At 43.5% G+C, this 19,679-nt stretch overlaps 1 protein-coding gene across 1 annotated transcript; it reads left to right on the top strand.

Moving 5' to 3' along the window:
- Positions 1 to 11,075: 11,075 nt before the first annotated feature.
- On the top strand, positions 11,076 to 19,389 carry LOC125537086 (exocyst complex component EXO84B-like). Its single transcript, XM_048700380.1, has 7 exons — positions 11,076 to 11,420; positions 12,450 to 12,547; positions 13,495 to 14,530; positions 15,813 to 16,325; positions 16,884 to 17,072; positions 17,146 to 17,279; positions 18,898 to 19,389. Exons 1-7 carry the CDS (start codon positions 11,214 to 11,216, stop codon positions 19,058 to 19,060), a joined length of 2,340 nt encoding a protein of 779 aa, XP_048556337.1. The 5' UTR covers positions 11,076 to 11,213; the 3' UTR covers positions 19,061 to 19,389.
- Positions 19,390 to 19,679: the final 290 nt, after the last annotated feature.

Here is a 19,679-nt window from a genome sequence, read left to right as displayed (position 1 = left end):
CCCGGATGTCTGGCCTGAGGCCCGGATGTCTGGCCCGACGATTCCAGATCGGGATTTGGACTTCGAAACTCGATTTGTGGGTGGAAATAGATGATTTTATGGGCAAAATTGCGGAGATTTCATGGATGGAAAGTGGGGAAACTTGGGGATATGCTAGATCCACTTGAAACCAAGCAAATCCATGGATCAGATCCAACAAAACTTCATCAAACGAACAAATCACAAAAAAATTGGGGGCTATTTTTGGTGGGGATTTTCGAAAACAAAGAGGAGAGGCTCCGAAATCGTGATCAACGTGGCTCATGATACCAAGATGATGTAGGGTGGAACCCTAGATGGCCGATCTTTCACGAAAGGAGCGGATCCCACGAAGAACACAAGGGGGAAAACGAGGGGAATCACGAGGGGAAACACGAGAGAAACACTAAAACCAACAAGATATGGTCACACATATGCTAGATCCTCGAAACACAAAGAGATACACGATCCAAATCCAACAAGGGACGATACAAAGGGTAGCCAGTTCTTCTCCGTGAGAGGTCTTGAATCCACAAGGGGATCTTCCCGTAAAGGGGTCTTGAATCCAAGGTGGATCTTCTCCAAAGAGGGGTCGCGGTCTCTCTCAAGGAGTAGATCCGATATGGATGAGCAAAGCTCTATCTCAAAAATGAGCTAACACAACGCTAACCCTAACTAGAAGGAGGTGGGGGAGTATATATAGTCTAACCCACGAAGGGGTAAGTGGGAAAGAGGGATACATGGGTCCTTGGCCCGTTCACTGTGTGTAGACAGGCGCCGGATGTCCGGGCTGGGGGCCGGATGTCCGGGGCTTTGCGACGGGATGGATGTTCGGGCTGGCGGGGTCGGTTCCAGACGCATTCGGTGATGGAGGGACCAGATTTTCGGGCTGGAGGGGCAGGATGTCCGGGGCTTCGGGAGGAGCCGGATGTCCGGGCTGTCGGGGTCGCTTCCGGAGCTCTTTGGATAGGAAGGGGCCGGATTTCCGGGGGTAGGGCCTGATGTCTGGGCTGGGGCCGGATGTCCGGGGCCTGTAGCAGCCGGCTCTTCTTCCTTGTCCTTCCTTCGCTCCTGCGCACACTTGGCATTAGTCCTTGGGCTCTCCTTGGTCTCGTCGGGTGTACCTGAGTGTGCACAAGGTCCGCGCTTGAAGTAGCATCCATGTCTTACATGCGGAAAGGGAAGATTTGAAAAGGAGCGAGTTCACCTTTGTGTCCAATGGCGTATGCTCGAGTGTACACGGGGATGATCGTAGGATGCTCCGCATCAACTAGAATCAACGGCTGTCTATTGGTCTGACGAGTGCTTCTAATTAGCCTACTGATTAGAAGTGTTTCCCTAGGCAAAAGTGTTATAAGCCTAGTATTGTACTTGCTCTAAGTCCCATCCACTCCCTCCAACTCGCCCCAACTAAGAGCATCTACAATCGAACTCCTCAAATTGATCGGGCTGGCACAGAGACCACTGGCCGGACAGGAGAGAGAACCAAAAAGTTGACCCAAACCGGACCCCTCAAAGTCTCCTTAAATGTCCGGGCTGTCCGACAGCCCCTCCATCTCATATATGAGATGACTATGAGGAGTGTCTGGACGTGCCCGGTCAGTGGTCATGCGTCCGCCACATAGGATCGGGCCTACCACAAAGCATCTTTTTTCTTTATTATTTCTTCTCTTTCTCTCTCTTGCTGCATGTGATCGGGCATATAAGGAAAAAAGTGAGGTACATGACTGCGTGAACGAAAAAACATGGAGTCAAAATGCACACGCCTTGATGCTGACCTGGCGCGTCCGCGAACGTTTGAGGGGCCAAATTTGTTCAGTTCGGCTATAGATGCCCTAAACACGGTACTCCTTCTTGATCCAAAATAAATGTGGCAGCTTTGAGTTTGCTTCAAATATGGGAAATGTTTCCTGTCAACCCGCGGATCGTTCGTACGCATCAACCGTGTATGCAACCGTCCGATCAACACTTGATCATGCAGTTTGTAATTCCTGATAATATTCTTCTACAGAATTTTTTCCTTGTCTTAAGCGCTGCAATTTTTGAAGTAATTCACGTTGATAATATGGTGGAACCCAACGAGTACGCATAGCAGTTTTCAAAGCAGCCCAAGTAGCAGGAATGGGATATAATCTACAATGCTCAGACCACCAAACACATGCAAAACTAGTGAATGCACAAACAGCAGCAGGAACACGTCTCTCCTCGGGATATTGTAAACATGTAAATCGTTGTTCAGTTTCTAACTCCCAAGTAAGATATATATCAGGAACATATCTACCCTCAAATGGTGGAATATTCAATTTTAGTTTAGGGAGATGGTCATGATCTCGTACCTGAGGGTGAGCCCTACCATTGCCATTATTTGCATGTGGACGACCTGATGGTTGCTGTGCTGGTGGTGGCACATAGTTCTGATTTTGATCAACCTCATCCTCGTAATCGTCAGCAAAATCATCCTCCTCCGCATCAGCAGCAGGAGCCACAGAAGTAGCAACAGCAGCACCAACAGTTTGGCCAGGTGCAAGAGGGAGACGGCTCGCTCGGCGGAGGGCTGTTTCACGATGTGTAGGTAGTCGTCGTTGTTGTTGTTGTAGAGGTGCGTTAGGTGCAGCCGGTGGTGGTGGTGGAAGACGCGCGAGCAATTCATTAAACCTGTTATCGAGCTTTGTTTCGAACGTCTTCTCCATGTCATCTATCTTCTCCATGGCCTCTTCAAATCTGTTTAGCACATCCTGCACCTGTCCATTCATCATTTGCTGAAATTTATCATGCAACTCCTGATTCGTCATGTTCTCCCAGTCAGTCTCGTCGGCTTGTGATCCTGCCATGGTTAGCAATAATAGAAAACACACAAGAATATGATCCTACAGAATACTAACAAGAGGTGGTGGTGGCGGGTGTCACAAATTCGTCAAGCAAATCTCAAATTCTTACCAGTTCTTACCCAGCAGCAGGCGGTGATCGGCAACCGTTGTAGTCAAAACTCTCAAAAGCATGGATAGAGCGATTGCCAGGGAGAGTCAAACGCATGACGTAGAGGTATGTGGAGCTGGGAAGGCTTATAGTATGGTAGCAAAAAGGATCAGCAATAATCAATTCAGAGATGCAAAGTTGAATAAACGCTCAACGACGGTACTGTGCTGGTCCTAGGCTAGACCGTGCTAGAGACGCGAGCCTAGAACACTAACAAAATCACGGCGCTGCACGTAAATAAGGGAAAAGCACACTCTGGAACTTTTTTTTTCGCTTTTTTTTGCGCTCCTCTTTTTTTTGCGCTCCTCTTTTTTTTTGCGAAAAATTACTATAATGGCGAGTGTCTCAAAACTCTTCCCTCGTCAAACTGATAGGATGGGCACGAAAAAAAAATTTCACTTTTTTTTCGGAAATCAGGGCAGCGACGACGAAAAAGTGCGACAAAAAATCACTATGATGGCACGTGGCTCAAAAGACTCAGAAAAGCCTAAAAATAGGATAGGGAAAAAATATTTTTGCCCGTGAAAATTTTGGCCTAAAAACTGCCCGGGGGTCTCCAGACTCTTTTTTTTTCCGAGACCTACGCAGGCAAGGAAACACGAATCGGAATTGAGATTGATCTCAAGAACAAACCTAATATGAGAAGAACTCGGATTGGTGGTGGATATATGGTTGTGGTATATGGCAGCGGTGGTGGTATATGGTAGCGGTGGTGGTATATGGATAGAGATTGATGGTGGTATATGGATACGGATTGGTAGTGGTATATGGATAAGGATTCAGAGCGGTGGCGGATAAGCAAAAGTGGTAGATGGGCGATGATGATGGTGCGGCGGCGGCGGCGTGACAACTTATGACCAGAACTCGAAACTCTAAAAGACTAGACTCTAAGACCAGCAACTTGACACGACGATGCAACCGCAAATTCAACAAAGCAAAAACCCTAAAAATATTATGCAAAGGCTCAGATTGGTTCGGATATGATGAACTAACCCTAATTTTTTTTTGTGGCTTTTTCGTGGACTGTAGGTATGAAGAACAGACTCGATCTAATCTACGAAAAACTGTAAAATCTCACCGAGCAACCTGGAAATCTGATACCACTTGATAGAGGCAAAGGTGTCCCGATGTTTCGATGAGATGGTGGCTATCGTTTTCTGTGGGAGTCGACCTTGACGATCCGACTACGAACGTGCGAGACGTCGCGCCTTAGCAATCGCTAAACCAACTTCCGAGGGGTTATTGACCACGCCGGAGCACGATCAACCTGACCACGAGGGCCTGTTTCCTGCGAGCAAACGAAGAACAAGCAAGAAACTGAGATTGCAATCTGGATATTGCGAATATAAGATGAAAGCTTTATTGATCAAGGTGGGGTTCTGTGACGTCTTGGTCTGGTCGTTGGACACAAACGAAGTACGCGAAGTTGCAGCTATGGCGAACTTTTAATCTAAACAAAACCCACCGTCTAAACGACGCCCTAAGGGCTGTATATATGGAGGAAGAGAGGGGAATTTCGTGGCCCTTGAGGGTGGGGTCCGAAACCAACCCTAACTCTTGTTTCCCCACACATACGGACTCTAAAAATAGCCTATACTTAAGTATTTCGAAATTACATGGGCCTGGCCCATTAATAAGGTGACGCGGCACCTAGAATAGCCTATGGACGAATATTATGAAGTGGCATCTTGTATATTTCGTCCATGGCTTCATGCACTCCTTATGGCGGCTTCAAAGTCCTGAAATCATCACTTGTAACTCCGTTCTTGATCCCCTTGCGCATGCCATCAACTTCATGCGTGTTCTTGCTCCAATGTTCATCCTTCTCCAAGCTAGGCCCTTCATTTGAAAGCAAAACAAATGTATCCAATTTAGGCAGCATCATAATCTCATGAACATTAGAATCATTACCAAGAAACGAAAGTACCTGGTAATTTAATTGGCGTGCGCGAGCTCTAGTAATTGGTCCAGTATATGTAACAGTAGGGGCTGTGGGTGTAACAATGGTATTGATGTCCTCATCAGATTCACTATCAATTGAATCATGACTTTTACGTAGTACTCCCTCCGTCCGGAAATACTTGTCATCAAAATGGATAAAAGTGGCTGCATCTAGACGTATTTTAGTTCTAGATACATCTCTTTTTATCCATTTTGATGACAAGTATTTTCGGACGGAGGGAGTAGCAGATATGTGCCGGTTGTGCAAGCCATCTCTTATAGTTCTTCTACCATTTAGTATGCGGATGGTACATATATGTTAGAAAAATTATTGACTGGTCAATTGATTTTGTTAATCAACACGATGCACTTATCAAGTTGTATAAGCTTCATAGATAGCGTCAAGTAAACTGCAAGATGTAGATTAAAATAAGATGCAAAGAAATACTTACCTTTTCAAGATCAGATTGTTCAAATGTCAAGATTTTTGTACAAAGAGAAGTGAACTTTTGGAACGTTTGAAAAAACACCAGCTTTCAAAATGCATATGAAGATGTGTGTTTTTTGATCGAGGTGGTCCATAATTCTATACAGCTAGTAATGCATTCAAAGGAGCTTAGTATACTGGAAAAAAGTATTCCAAATAACAGAACCTGTAAAATGACAAACTTGTATGCACAAGTTAGCATGTAATCATTACTGTATAAGCTTTTTCTTAAACAGAGAAAAGCATCGAAGGCGACAAATTCATCCAGCTCAAAAGCATTGTACACTGTACAACGTAAAGAAAAACACCCTGGAGATTTACAGAAGAGAGGAGAGAAATTACATGGCATGTTCTATACCTATGAGCTGAACCAAAACAGCTAAAAACGGGTTCAATGGAATGATTCAGAACCTAATGAGCTACATTATGAGCAATACCATTGTTTTCCCTAGAGATGTGAAACACCTGCGGCTGCAATTCTTCGGTGGTCCTGTAGAAATGAGCAAGATGCTTTCTGACCGCCCAAGGAACAATGTCAGCAGTGACGTTCCTAGGTGCCGCCTCCTTGGCAAGGGTGAGATTATCTGTGAGGAAAGTGGGCTGCTAGACCTGGAGGAGCTGGGATATGTTGGCTGCAAGAAGAAGTGCTTGCGCTTCTGCCTGGAGTGGTGAAGAAGTGGCTGGGGTAGATGCTTGAATCTGTTCGTGGCTGTGTTGCCATTAGTTAAACCTGATATTTTTGAGCTTTTGGAAGATACATCAGAGTAGATCTTAGCTCTTGAAAGAATAAGGTCAGTTCTAATGGTGTATCCCTGCTGCCCTCACAATAGCCATTGTGTGATACACGAGCATAAAAACCAGTTGGTACATCCAAATTCAGATACAAGAAAATCAAGATAGTCAGTAGGCTTTAGTCTGATAGGTCTGATATGGACATCTATATGAACCTAGAACTGGCACATCAAAATGATTTTTTGTATATGCATTCTTACGGAAAAACAGAAACCATTCCCATACTTATTTGGAGAATATACGATGGGTGAATCTGCATAGATCAGTTTAACTTAGAGCATGATCAGATCAACAAATAATTAATTTCAGAACATAATTAACAATTGTTATCCATTGGAGATCGGAAACTGAAGAATTCCCAAATGCGCCTAAACTGAAGAACTCCCCAAATCAAAATGCCAATGCACTCCCCTCACTAAGAGCCAATTCTATGTGGCCAGTGGCATCACGCAATGGCCCTGATTGTACTAATTTCTTGTGTCTTCTGAATTTAATACGGATGAGACGATTTTCATTTGAATGTCGAATTGGGTACTTAGGGAAAAAATTATCCATAGAATTGGACTTCGCTCGTTTATTAGTATGGGCAAAAGATGTTGAGGCTTCGGCTCCCTCTACGACGGAATGGTTACGTTTTTTGCACATTGTAATACTACTTTTCTAATTCACCTGTTCCATACAGGAGCATGATATGAATACCAGAGGAACATATTATTTAAGCGATTTGCGGCGTAGTAGTAAAATTGACAGCAAAAGATGAAAGGATAATGTACAGAGTAATTACCTGTCCAAAAGCCATTTGAGGGATGATCAACGGCTGAGCACAAGAATGGACAGTTGGAAGCTGCAGAATCTGCCCAAATCAATTATGCACACGTAGCATGAACATCACCTGCACATATTTTTGTTGGCAAAGGGTATGAGTATCTTTTCTGTGAGACGATATGAGGACATTGTAATTGTCCGATGCAATTTACAGGTAAAATACCTGAGCATATCGCTGAAGAAGATGTAGATCCTGGAGTAGGGTGTGCATACAAAGCCAGGGAGGGAAGCATTATATGGTACCACTGCCCATATGAAAAGCTTGCAAATTTACCAGCCATGAATGAATAATACGCCATGATTGCGAGCTTCAAGGAGAGAGGAGCAGTTTCCAGCAGAGGACCATAATTGCGAGCTTAAGGAGGGCAGCGTAGTTTCAAGCAGGGGAGGAGCCCGCCATTATCTCCCTCGCCCCCACCTTTCTTCACACGCATTAGCGCATCTTGTTCCTCCGGTCGGGATTCACCGGGTCGCTGCTCCTCTCCTCAGGTCGCTGGGAACCACCGGTAATCTCGATTCCCTAAGCCTCGATCGGGATTGGGCGGCTGGATGGATCGGGATTGGTATTGGGAACGACCGCCAGTCTCGTTCCCGTCCAGCTTCGATCCGATTGGGCAAGCGGATTAGGGTTCGGGAGTGGATGGACCCAACGCGTAGCTCGTAGGCCTCCCTCTTTCGAATGGGCTGCTGGCTCGCGAAGGCGCAATGCACCAGAATCGTCCGTTTTGCCCCGTGGAACAGTAGCCCACAGGATAGATGGGCTAGATTAGCCAGACTGCAAAACATATCGCTTTTTACATTAAATCTGGGCCAGAAACTATCAGATCGCGAAAACGGACGGTCAAAAACTCAAATCATATAGTACCACTGCGCATATGAAAAGCTTGCAAATTTACCAGCCATGAATGAATAATACGCCATGATTGCGAGCTTCAAGGAGAGAGGAGCAGTTTCCAGCAGAGGACCATGATTGCGAGCTTAAGGAGGGCAGAGCAGTTTCAAGCAGGGGAGGAGCCCGCCATTATCTCCCTCGCCCCCACCTTTCTTCACACGCATTAACGCATCCTGTTCCTCCGGTCGGGATTCACCGGGTCGCTGCTCCTCTCCTCAGGTCGCTGGGAACCACCGGTAGTCTCGATTCCCTAAGCCTCGATCGGGATTGGGCGGCTGGATGGATCGGGATTGGGATTGGGAACGACCGGCAGTCTCGTTTCCCTCCAGCTTCGATCCGATTGGGCAAGCGGATTAGGGTTCGGGAGTGGATGGACCCAACGCGTAGCTCGTAGGCCTCCCTCCTTCGAATGGGTTGCTGGCTCGCGAAGGCCCAATGCACCAGAATCGTCCGTTTTGGCCCGTGGAATAGCAGCCCACATGATAGATGGGCTAGATTAGCCAGACTGCAAAACAAATCGCTTTTTACATGAAATTTGACGGCCAGAAACTATCAGATCGCGAAAACGGACGGTCAAAAACTCAAATCACCGTCAGAGCAGGAATTAGGTGCGGTTATACTGTCCTTAACTAGATGATACCCCGCGCGTTGCTGCGGGACTTTATGCTTTCCATAAGAAGATTCAAAGAAAAACATATCTGGTATGAATGAATAGAAGATACAACTTGAAATGTTGAACAAAACATTTACATTCTAAATATTGGTTTTGGAGATCCAATGGAATATTTGATATTTACATTTGAAATGTTGAACAAATATATTTCTGCACAAACATAAAGAAAATTATCACTAACGTGCACCAATTCCTCTCCCAAGTAACTATGTTGGATTTTAAGAGCATTGAAGTAATTCTAGTACACTTGGTTAGCCTATGGCCAATTCAAATGAGATATTTGTTCACCTACAAAAAACTTAAAAGTTGTGTGGCCAAATCTTAACAACTGGAAAAATAAAGTATGGGCATATGATAGTACAGGTGAAATACACGTGAGAAGTTAGCTCAGATATATGTTTCAAAAATCCAGAGAGTCATCATGAATAGCATATATCGATATAGTTCTGTTAATTGCTAAGGAGGCAGTATGTTGTACAGAAAAAAAACTAAATTTATTTATTTGCACCGGCATGATAATTTTTTTCAAAGACTTATACCTGTAGGTTGTACCTTGTCTAAAAATTCCATACTCATTTGATTTTGCATTGTTCATTCGCGGCAAAGCAACAATTAGAAGTTGTGTTGTACTTGGACTTATTGATTCTTCAAAGAAACTAAAATGGGAGAATAGACTATTCATATTTACTCGGAATATTTTGGTTCATAGCGACTCCATTAAGATCGCCAATGAGTGGAAGCTGCAAGATCTCCCGCGAAAGCGAGACACGACAGTGAGGCAACATGTTTACGACAACTGGAAGGGAAGATTTAAACATGAAGTGTGTACGACATCCTATAGAGCCAGCCTTTCATGTACCACAACCATCCATGTTTCATTGTTCTGATGTAGGAAATTAGATAGCACAATTTTACAATAATCTAGAAGAACAACCAATAAACGTGTATCAATGGGATGGCAAATAATGCAAACATTCATTCTCTGCAAACATAATCACATTAGGTATACACGCAAAAAAAACATTAGGTATGGGAAAAATAATAAATAAAATTATATAGGGTAACCTCACAGTAATTAGCAATATAGTGTACTAACAGGCAGTGAGAACTCAAAATTTCTCCGAGCACTATTAACTTGTATGATAGTAACATACATGAAGGGAACAAATAAATAGCACAGCAAGGCTAATTTGAGCAATATAATCAGGGATTAAGGTAATATATATAGTACCTGCTGATATGTCTCCTAATAAATTCGCCCTGTCCCAAAGCAAATGTACTCATGTGTTCATGTTTCTGTGGAACTCATGTATCATGGTAACTCTGCAGTATCACTTATAGGATCAGTATATAAGAAGTATAGAGATCAGTGAGAAAATGTGTTGATTAACGTCACAAAGAAAATTTTCAATTGTCAGCCCATAGTATGCTCCAAATCTGGCCCGCCTCTGATCTTCAGAGTCACATAATATCACCGCCATGGCTACAACTCTATGTAATCAGAGATTTCAGCAGAACACAACCTTGAAAAAAGCATTACTCAGAAGAAAAAAGAGCTTTGCCTGAAAAGAAACGGGACACCGTCGTGGGCTCCTCCAGATCGCTGTCTTCAGATCAAGGAAGAAGGAGCAGTCTAGTCAATGGGGAAGGGTGGGGTCCCTAACACATGCGATGCTCGCCGCTGTTAGGGTGTACGACGAGCGCTGCTCCGTGGGCGTGAGGGAGGAGGGTGGGAGCCGTGCCCGGTGGCACGCCGAAGGAGGTTGGCCGGCTGCGGGAGATCGAAACACGATGCACAGATCGATGCTAGAGGAGGTGGATCCGCAGCTGAAGATGGGTGAGGCTGTTGACGGTGTCACGCGGCATGCAGCTGGGTTGGCGGCGGGTGTTTGGGAATGTTGCTAGGGGTGGAACGCGGCATGATTGGGGCAAGTGGAGCGCGCAGGAGCTTGGTCGAGGGCAGTACTGACGGTCAGGTGGCTGGCGACGGCGCGCTCGTCGCCGGCGGCAACCTGCGTGGTTCAAACTCGTAGGTGGTGGTGGGTGATGCTCCTGGGGTGGATGACCGGTGCGACAGTTATCTAGGCCAGACAGTGGTTGATGTGCTTCCAATCGTTGTGGTGAAGAGGGAAGTTTCTGCTAGTCATGCATTTATTCGATGGTGAAGATGAATGGAAATTTGTGATGGAAATAAATGGGTAGAGGATTTAATTGGGAGATTATTGGGCGGTTGGAGAGGCAGAAGAGGGACTGGTGAGAGAGATAGAGTAACCGAGAGATTGTTTGACATCTATTGTCATATGTAACTGAAGTGTTGACATGGCAATGCTGAGGTAGACTATCTGCATGTTAAGAGAATGCCTTGTAGTGAAGAGTAATTTCTTAAAAATGTAAGATTCGACCGTTTGACTTTTTGCAGCGCCCTTTAATGTTCGTTGGTTCATTGTCCACCTAAAAGACCATTTTTATATTTGTTGGATGCTATAAGAAATACCCCAGCCCTCACCCCAAAAAACGACGACAGCCAGGACGCGGCGATCTCGGAGAAGGCGTCCCTTCCCCGCCTCAAATCCGCCACCGCCCTACCGTCGGAGGCTTCTGGATCTCGGATGGCGTCGGCGAAGTCGTCACGGTCGAGGCCGGCCGGCCACTCGGGGGTGTTCCCGGTGGGCGCGGCGGCGACGGGGGTTGGTGGTGGTGGAGGCGGCGGCGGCGACGGCGGGGTGCAGCTCGCCGACAAGCTCAAGATCTTCAAGACCGACAACTTCGACCCCGACGCCTACGTGCAGTCCAAGTGCCAGACCATGAACGAGAAGGTGAGCGAGCTGTCTCCGATCTGTCGCCAGGGTTAGGCATGCGCTCGGCCCGTCTCCGTTTGTGTTTGCCGACTCTGGACCGCGGATGGTGTGATTTGGGTGGTGGGAAAGAGTTTGCGGCGTTCTGTTTCCAGGACGAGCCTGTGATCGTGGTTCGTATGGAGGTACGGGAAATGCGATTTGGGGCCTCGATCAGTGTTCACATTCAGGTCAATTCATTACGGGGGTATTGGCACTATCAACTTCTCCTTTATTGTGTCTGCATTATCGGGTCATGCTATGTACATGGAAAATTCTGGCTGTGGGGATGTGAGTGTGAGAAGATTGTGGTTGCAATGTACTCCCTCGGTAAAGAAATATAAGAGCGTTTAGATCACTACTTTAGTGGAATTGTTCCGACGATAGGTGTGAATGCTTTACTTTAGCTGGAGGTTAAACTTGATTCCTTGGTGATATAAAAAGGACGCTGTTTTAGCCGTATTATATATCGGAACTGAAAACTAGGCATGCTCTGGACAACTGAAAAGTAATCTGCAACATGGCGTGCATGCATTATTAGAAGGATTTGGAAATGCTTGAAGTTCAGGTTTGAACATGCTGCCATTCTGGTTAATGCAACTATACTGCGTGTATTGCTTGTGTTTTTCTACCAGGATAACAAGATTCACAACCACTTCACTGAAGTATATCTAAATATGTCGTATTGCATTACAATGTAGGCTGCTGGTGCAGTTTTTGTTTTCACAAAAAAACTGCATTCTCACCTCGGTTAAAATACTCACTTCGCGTCCATACTTCAATTGTTCTCGTTTAACAGCTGAAACTTCTGCATTTGCTTGCAAATTTGCACAACCATTTCACGGGAATATTTTGCAAGTCCTTAATTATCTATTTTCCTTCTCTTTTGAGCTTGTTATGGTTATATTCCTTAGGCTTGACTTCCTTCAACATTATTGAAACTGTACCAGAGCTATGAGTACGTGTTAAAATGCACAACGAAAATAGCTGAGCAAATCAACTTCATTACAGGAAATAAGACATTTGTGCTCCTATCTGCAAGATCTAAAGAAGGCTTCAGCTGAAGAAATGCGCAGAAGTGTTTATGCAAATTATGCTGCATTCATCAGGTCTGGCTGTAGCCCCATGAGTGCAATTTCATTTGGTGCCTTTATCCATTTGTCACCTTTGTGCTAGAAATGAACCCCACCAATCATGATGAGTTGATGACACATTACAGGAGTGGTATAGTTTATTTATTGTTGCCAATAAAGTTTTCTACTCTCGTTAAATTTTGTATGACACATCATGATAGTGGTATTTTCTAATTACTGATGCCAATGTTTCCACCCACGCTGTCATGTGCTGCATCAGTACCACAGGAAGAACAACTTAAGGCATTTTGGTCCTTCAATAATCAATATAATGCCACTGATATCTTTATATGAAACTTCCTGCATTAATAAAAATTGCTTATGCGGAGGCATTTGCCTATTTTAGTTTTACCGTCTCAGGCTGGGTTGCATTAATAAAAATTGCTTATGCGGAAACATTGCCTATTTTAGTTTTACCGTAGCAGATTCTTCGTTATGAGAAATTTCATTAAACCTTCTGGGATGGCTACGATATGCAAATAACATTTAGGTAAAAAAGTTCCTAACTTGTTAGTTGAGTAGTAAGTGGATGGTTGGAAAATTGTTTGATAAACACGTAGCATACAATTACTCAATCACACTTAATATAGCCAGTTAGTTCCTCTTTTTTACATATGCATCCTTTGTGTTTGAAAAATAAATGCTGTAGAGTGCTGGCTATCATGTATTTCGTTTTGTTTCTGTCCTCATCAGAAAAGTCCATTCTCTTGCAGTCAAGAGTTCCACTACATGTGTCTTTATGTAGTGGTATCATTTTCTTCATGGTGCATAGTTGATGTGCAAAGCGTCTAATTTGTGGCATGTGAGACCATAATTTGCATGCGTGACTTTGTTTTAAAATAATTACTTCCATTTATTTCTGTTCTTCCTGTTACTACATTATTTCCTCACTAATATTTGATAACTGATCTCCTGGTCATCAGAACATCGAAGGAGATATCCGACCTTGAAGGCGAGCTCTTGTCAATTAGAAATTTACTCAATACACAGGCGGCTTTAATCCATGGTCTATCTGAAGGAGTTCAGATAGATTCCCTGACTTCGGGTACTGAAGGTTCTACAGAAGAGGACATATCCAATGTTGAAGGCCAGGAGCCTTCAGAAATACAGAAATGGTCTGCAGATTTCCCTGACATGCTTGATGTTTTGCTAGCTGAGAGAAGAGTGGATGAAGCGCTAGATGCACTAGATGAAGCGGAGCGAGTTGCTGCAGACCGGACACAAACTCTAACTACAGCTGAAATTTCGGCTTTGAGAAGTGCCGTCTCTGATAATCGTCAAAAGCTGGCAGACCAGCTTGCTGAAGCTGCCTGTCAGTCTTCTACTCGTGGCATTGAGCTCCGTGCTGCCGCTTCTGCTCTCAAAAGGCTTGGTGATGGCCCTCGAGCTCACAGTCTATTACTCAGTGCACATAATCAAAGGCTTCAATGTAATTTGCAAACAATACATCCGTCAAGCACCTCATATGGTGGGGCATATACTGCTGCACTTGCTCAGCAAGTTTTTTCAGTTGTAGCTCAGGCGCTCAGTGATTCTGTGGAAGTTTTTGGCGATGAGTCATGTTATGCATCTGAGCTGGTTACATGGGCTACACAGCAGGTTTTGTCCTTTGCACTCCTGGTAAAGAGGCATGTGTTGTCTTCTTGTGCAGCCGCTGGAGGCTTGAGAGCAGCTGCAGAATGTGTTCAAATATCAATTGGCCATTGTTCCTTGCTGGAAGCTCGTGGTCTATCTGTTTCTGCTGTCCTCCTGAAGCAGTTCAAGCCCAGTCTTGAGCAAGCATTAGATGCTAACTTGAGGAGAATCGAAGAGAGTACTGCTGCACTTGCTGCAGCAGATAACTGGACACTCACTTATCCCCCAAATGGTATTCACCCATTAGCTAGATCTTCTGTTGCTAATTTGGCACTTCAACCAAAGCTCTCGAGCAGTGCACATCGTTTCAATTCTATGGTTCAGGTAACGATTGATCCATTTTGTTTGAGCAAAATGAACAAATCTTTCCTTCTTGCTGTTTTCATCAAAATGGTAGTGACCTATCCATCTTGGCATGCTTGGTACTACACAACAAATAGCCACAACCCCTTTTTGTGTGTGTGGAGTTGCGACCTCAGTTAACATTTGTTTTGAGCGATTGAATTTCTGTTCGCACAAAGATGTACTCCCCCCGTCCCAAAATAAGTGTACAACTTTGTACTACAAAGTTGTACACTTATTTTGGGACGGAGGGAGTAGTTCTCAACTAGGATTTGGCTAGTAGTCACTATATGGGTATCTCAACTACGAGGTCTTCAACCTAGTCGAGTTGAGTCCCCACCAACTTAGGTGACTAGTCACGAGAGCAGAGCAGGGGTTGAAATAGAGAAGAGAAGAGCAGGAGATACCAAGGGTAGGGGATGGGTAGGGAAACAGGAGGGAGTACCTGAGTATTGGCCAGGAGAGGTGTCGTTATGTAGGGAAGGCGGAAATCTGAGTTGGTGGCTTGTCTTGGAGCTGGTGGCGGTAGTTGTGGATTGTCCAGATTAGGAGGTGCAGCAGAAGGTCCCTGGAGGATCACCGTAGGCAAGTTGTTGAACGTAGTTGGTTGGCCTGACAAGCTAGGTGATTAGTTACCAACTAGCCATAGGCTTGAAAAACTGCTCGACTAGCCTATGAAATAGCTGAATTATAAATGTTACAGGAGACCCTGTCAAGTGCATTTATTTATTTTTGTTTGCTTTAAGTGAAGTATTGCGTTTCCATAGTACATTGATACCAAAGTAGGTGTTTCATGGGTCATATAATTAAAATTTATTAATGTGGCCTTTGAAGTTCAAAGACATGAGAATATTTAATTGTTTATCCTTTTTTCCTTCCTTATATTCTTTAGACTAGCTACAACACATTATATTAATACAGTAGGATTGCAGTCATTCGGGCGGTTGAAAAGATCAAAGAGCTTCCCAACGAAATTCAAATCATATAATGTCTTGCAGAAGCTGGAAGCATATAATCATCAACTACAGTAATACTAAAGTCCCAGCCTGCGATAGCTAGAATTGTTTAATTCTAGTTGGCTTCCCTGGTATATTGGTTAGTCATGCTTAAACATCATCACATATGCATATAAGAGATCTTGTGATACATACTGCTTCCATTGCACTCGGTTCCTTTGATAGCGGTGACTATCTTGTATCATTGTCCTTTCAAGTATTGTGTATGACTATATGCAGTATGTGTTGATAATACCTGGAAATTTCAGGACTACTTTGAGGATGTCACACCACTCCTTAGCTTGCAGTTAGGGGGTTCAACAATGGATGGGATTGCAAAAAATTTCAGCTTGTACATCAATCTGCTCATAAGTGCATTACCTGGATCAATGGATGACGAAGCTAACATAGATGGTTTAGGCAATAAGATTATTAGAATGGCAGAGACTGAGGAACAGCAGTTGGCTTTATTAGCCAATGCATCTTTACTTGCTGAGGAATTGCTACCTAGAGCAGCTATGAAGCTGTCATCTATAAACCAGTCCAGCATGGATGATTTGCGTAAAAGAGGACCAGATAAGCAAAACCGTGTGCCCGAGCTACGAGAATGGAAAAGGAAATTACAACGCATGGTGGACAGGTTGAGAGATAGTTTCTGCAGGCAGCATGCTCTTGAACTAATATTTACAGATGAAGGTGATACCCATCTCAGTGCAGAAATGTATATTAGTATGGATAATACTGTTGAAGAGCCAGAGTGGGTCCCATCTCCAATTTTCCAGGTATTTACAAGCTGCAACTATTTATTGTCTCTTGAGAACTTAAACCCAAGTGCGTATGCCATTTGTGTTATTTATGTTGATCCCTGAACCTTACCTTTGTTTTGCAAATCCTTTAGCTTTTAGGGATAACAGTGCCTCAGGCAGTCAGTGATACGTTGAAATAATTGTTATCTCATTGTTTGTGCAGTTGGTCATGTTAGTTCTTTATATGTATTTTTTGTTTATCATTCTATCATGAATTGGTGATTTATAGAACTGGAGGACAGTTATAACTAAAATTAACTGACGACATGGAATGGATGATCCAGGGGTTGCAAGTGACTAGAGTAAATGAAACATATAGACAATTTTGAAAAAAGGCACGTTTATTGTGATATTCCAAGCACATTGTTATAAATCGTGTCAATATGTTAGCTTTCATCATCTTAGTCCTTTGTATTCAATGTACTCTCGTACAGTTTAGAATGCAGCAACTTGTCAAACATAATTATCTTTCTTTGCATGGAGCAAGCTTGTTCCAAAACAATATGGTCTAATCTTATGTGCTGTTCATTGCAGGAACTGTATGCAAAGCTAAATAGGATGGCAGGCGTTGCTGCAGATATGTTTGTTGGTAGAGAAAGATTTGCTACTTTGCTAATGATGCGGCTCACTGAGACAGTTATCCTTTGGCTCTCGGAGGATCAGGCCTTCTGGGAAGAGATCGAGCAGGGACCAAAGCCTTTGGGCCCCCTTGGTCTTCAGCAGGTAAATTCATTACTTATTTATCTTATTTTTAGGTGCAACTCTTGTTTCACAAATTTTTTTCCTTTGTTTGCAGTTCTACCTGGATATGCAATTTGTCATCATCTTCGGACAAGGTCGATTTTTGTCTAGACATGTGCATCAAGTCATATTGGATATCATTGATAGAGCAATGGGTGCCTTTTCTGCTACCGGAATGAATCCTGATAGGTACTATGCTTGACTTCTATTTGTACTTCTATTGGTTCAGACCTAAGTATTCTGGATCTGCTAATTTCAGCCAAAAAGCATAATTATCAACTGCAGTTGCTTAGGATCGTTGGTGATGCACGCAAATATGTTATCCAAATACTAACTGAGGAGAAATATTTAAGCTATGTCATGTCTACTTAGTTTGCTTGGACAGCCAAGCAAATTTTCCTAGCAAAGCTGCCGGCTGCTAAGATTCTCTAAACAGTAATACATCTGGCATAGAGTTAGTTACACTATAGAATCTCTTGTGCCACCACCACTGCTGCCTCCTCAAATTATCTAGAAATATTCAAAGAATATGATAGCTCCATGTTTGGTTGAGGGATATGTTATGGTGGGAATGTCCTTTGAAATCACGGGGCTGTAGCTCCAGTGAACCTAGCTGTTTGATTCATTCCTTCTCTCATTGGGACCTGCATGCAATCAAGGAGCTGCGGTGCATCGTGGCATGTTCTTTATACATCAGTTTATATGTCCAAAAATGCTAGACCTACGAAAACTTACGTAACTTTCCATCTCTAACCAATAAATCCCCCCCCCCCCCCTGATTTCAACTGGTGGGCCTCCCTTCCCTAATTCCATCCAATCAAACGATGCCGCTTAATCATTTACGTTAATTACGTAAGATCTCCTACGTAGGTGTAGCATTGCTGTTATATGTCTGTATCCTAATTGACCTGAGATCCCCATGGCAACAATACTTTATCCTACAGGTGCATACGGTGGAGCAGCAGCTCCATGGAGCTAAACATCCACTCATTAAGTTATGTCTAGGCAGTTATCTATGTGTTTAGAGTGTTGGTAATGGTATAATTTGGAGGATCGTTTTATGAAAATAGCTGTTTGATGTATTTCCTACTCCCTCCGTCCGAAAAAGTTTGTCCCTCAAATGGATGTATCTATCACTAACTTGGTGCTAGATACATCCATTTGAGGGACAAGCTTGGGACAAGCTTTTTCGGACGGAGGGAGTATTTACTACTACTCTGTTTCTGAATGTAAGACGTTTTGGCAGTTTAAATTGAACTGTCAAAATGCCTTATATTTAGGAACAGAGGGTGTAAAATTTAGCATGAATGTAAAATGTAGCCATCTGTCGATTATAATCTTAGCTATGTACCTGAATAGCTAGAAAGATGTTTCCTGGATTCTCAGATTGCATTAATACTCTGAAAATACCTTCTCTCCAATTCGTCATGGTGACCAGCCTGTTATTTGGATCGCAGTTAAACAGTTTGCCTCAGGATGGTTTAGTAATTCCCCGTATCGAGAAAACTTGCATTCTTCCAATTCTTCTTTTTTTCATTTAGTTCTGTTCAAAAAGAGATACCTCAAAATACTTCAATTGCCACATGCAAGAAAGAGGCCAATATGGCAGCTCTTTTGTTCAATTTCTTGTGGAGTAAAAAAAGCACCCCTTAGGGGAATTTGACGTATATACCAAAACTTTCCAAAATGCTCCCTCCGTAAACTAATATAGTGATCTAAACGCTCTTATATTAGTTTCTCTACAAAGTTGCTCGTTGCTTTTTCCGTGGACTTCTAAATTGAGATCAGTATGCTTGCTTTTGTGCAGTGTCCTTCCCGGCGATGATTGGTTCATGGATGTCGCTCAAGAGGTTGTCGGCATGATCAGTGGAAGGGGTAGGGCTGCCAATGGGGACAGGGAGATTAACAGCCCGACTGCCTCTGTTTCAGCACACTCTATGTCATCGTTCAGATCCCATGGCAGCTCTTAGTTTGCAGGCTAGTCTTTTTGTAGGCAGGTCATTGTATAATAAGTAATATACTACATTCTCTCCTTTCATATTCCTCTGATCTTATTTTTTGGGTTTCTGTTTTCCTTCTTTGTTCTGCATCTGCTGTGCTAGCATAGATTGATAATTGTTTGACCTAGGAAACAAAATCCTTTGCAATTGTTTCACAGCGCTGAGTCCTGCGAGCGTTGCGTCTTGCATGACTAGTATATGACATTGAGTTTTGTATCACCGGATCATTCCTTCATCAGGATTTGTGTAGAGTGAACAAGTCATGGGCGAGTCACCCTTGTCATTTTTCTGACTGTAAAGCCAGATGTCGATCTCTTAAGCAAGTGCCACTTTATCATGATTTGTGGGATGATGTGAATGAGATGAAACGTTATATCTTCCATGGAGAGTTGTAGAAATTGTAGTTGTTGCGTTTTGTTCTGAGATTCTATTGCCACATATTATTTTGGATTGGTTTTTAATGAACCTGGCATCTCCAGGAGACAACCAAATGCCCAATCCTATATATGCAACTGATAGGAAATTACGATTCGCTGCGTGTTGCTTGGTCAAACAGCTTGGACAATTTGAATGCATTTTCTATGAAAGG

This window comes from Triticum urartu, chromosome 2 (genome assembly GCF_003073215.2).
Source record: "Triticum urartu cultivar G1812 chromosome 2, Tu2.1, whole genome shotgun sequence".
Classification (NCBI taxonomy): domain Eukaryota; kingdom Viridiplantae; phylum Streptophyta; class Magnoliopsida; order Poales; family Poaceae; genus Triticum; species Triticum urartu.
The sequence above is the reverse complement of the archived record's forward strand: the minus strand, read 5'-3'. Positions and strand labels throughout refer to the sequence as shown.

Coding starts and splice junctions, on each gene's coding strand:
- LOC125537086 (XM_048700380.1), top strand. CDS start 11,214: ATGGCGTCGGCGAAGTCGTCACGGTCGAGGCCGGCCGGCCACTCGGGG. Junction 11,421..12,449: donor GCCAGACCATGAACGAGAAG/GTGAGCGAGCTG, acceptor ACTTCATTACAG/GAAATAAGACATTTGTGCTC. Junction 17,073..17,145: donor GCCCCCTTGGTCTTCAGCAG/GTAAATTCATTA, acceptor CTTTGTTTGCAG/TTCTACCTGGATATGCAATT.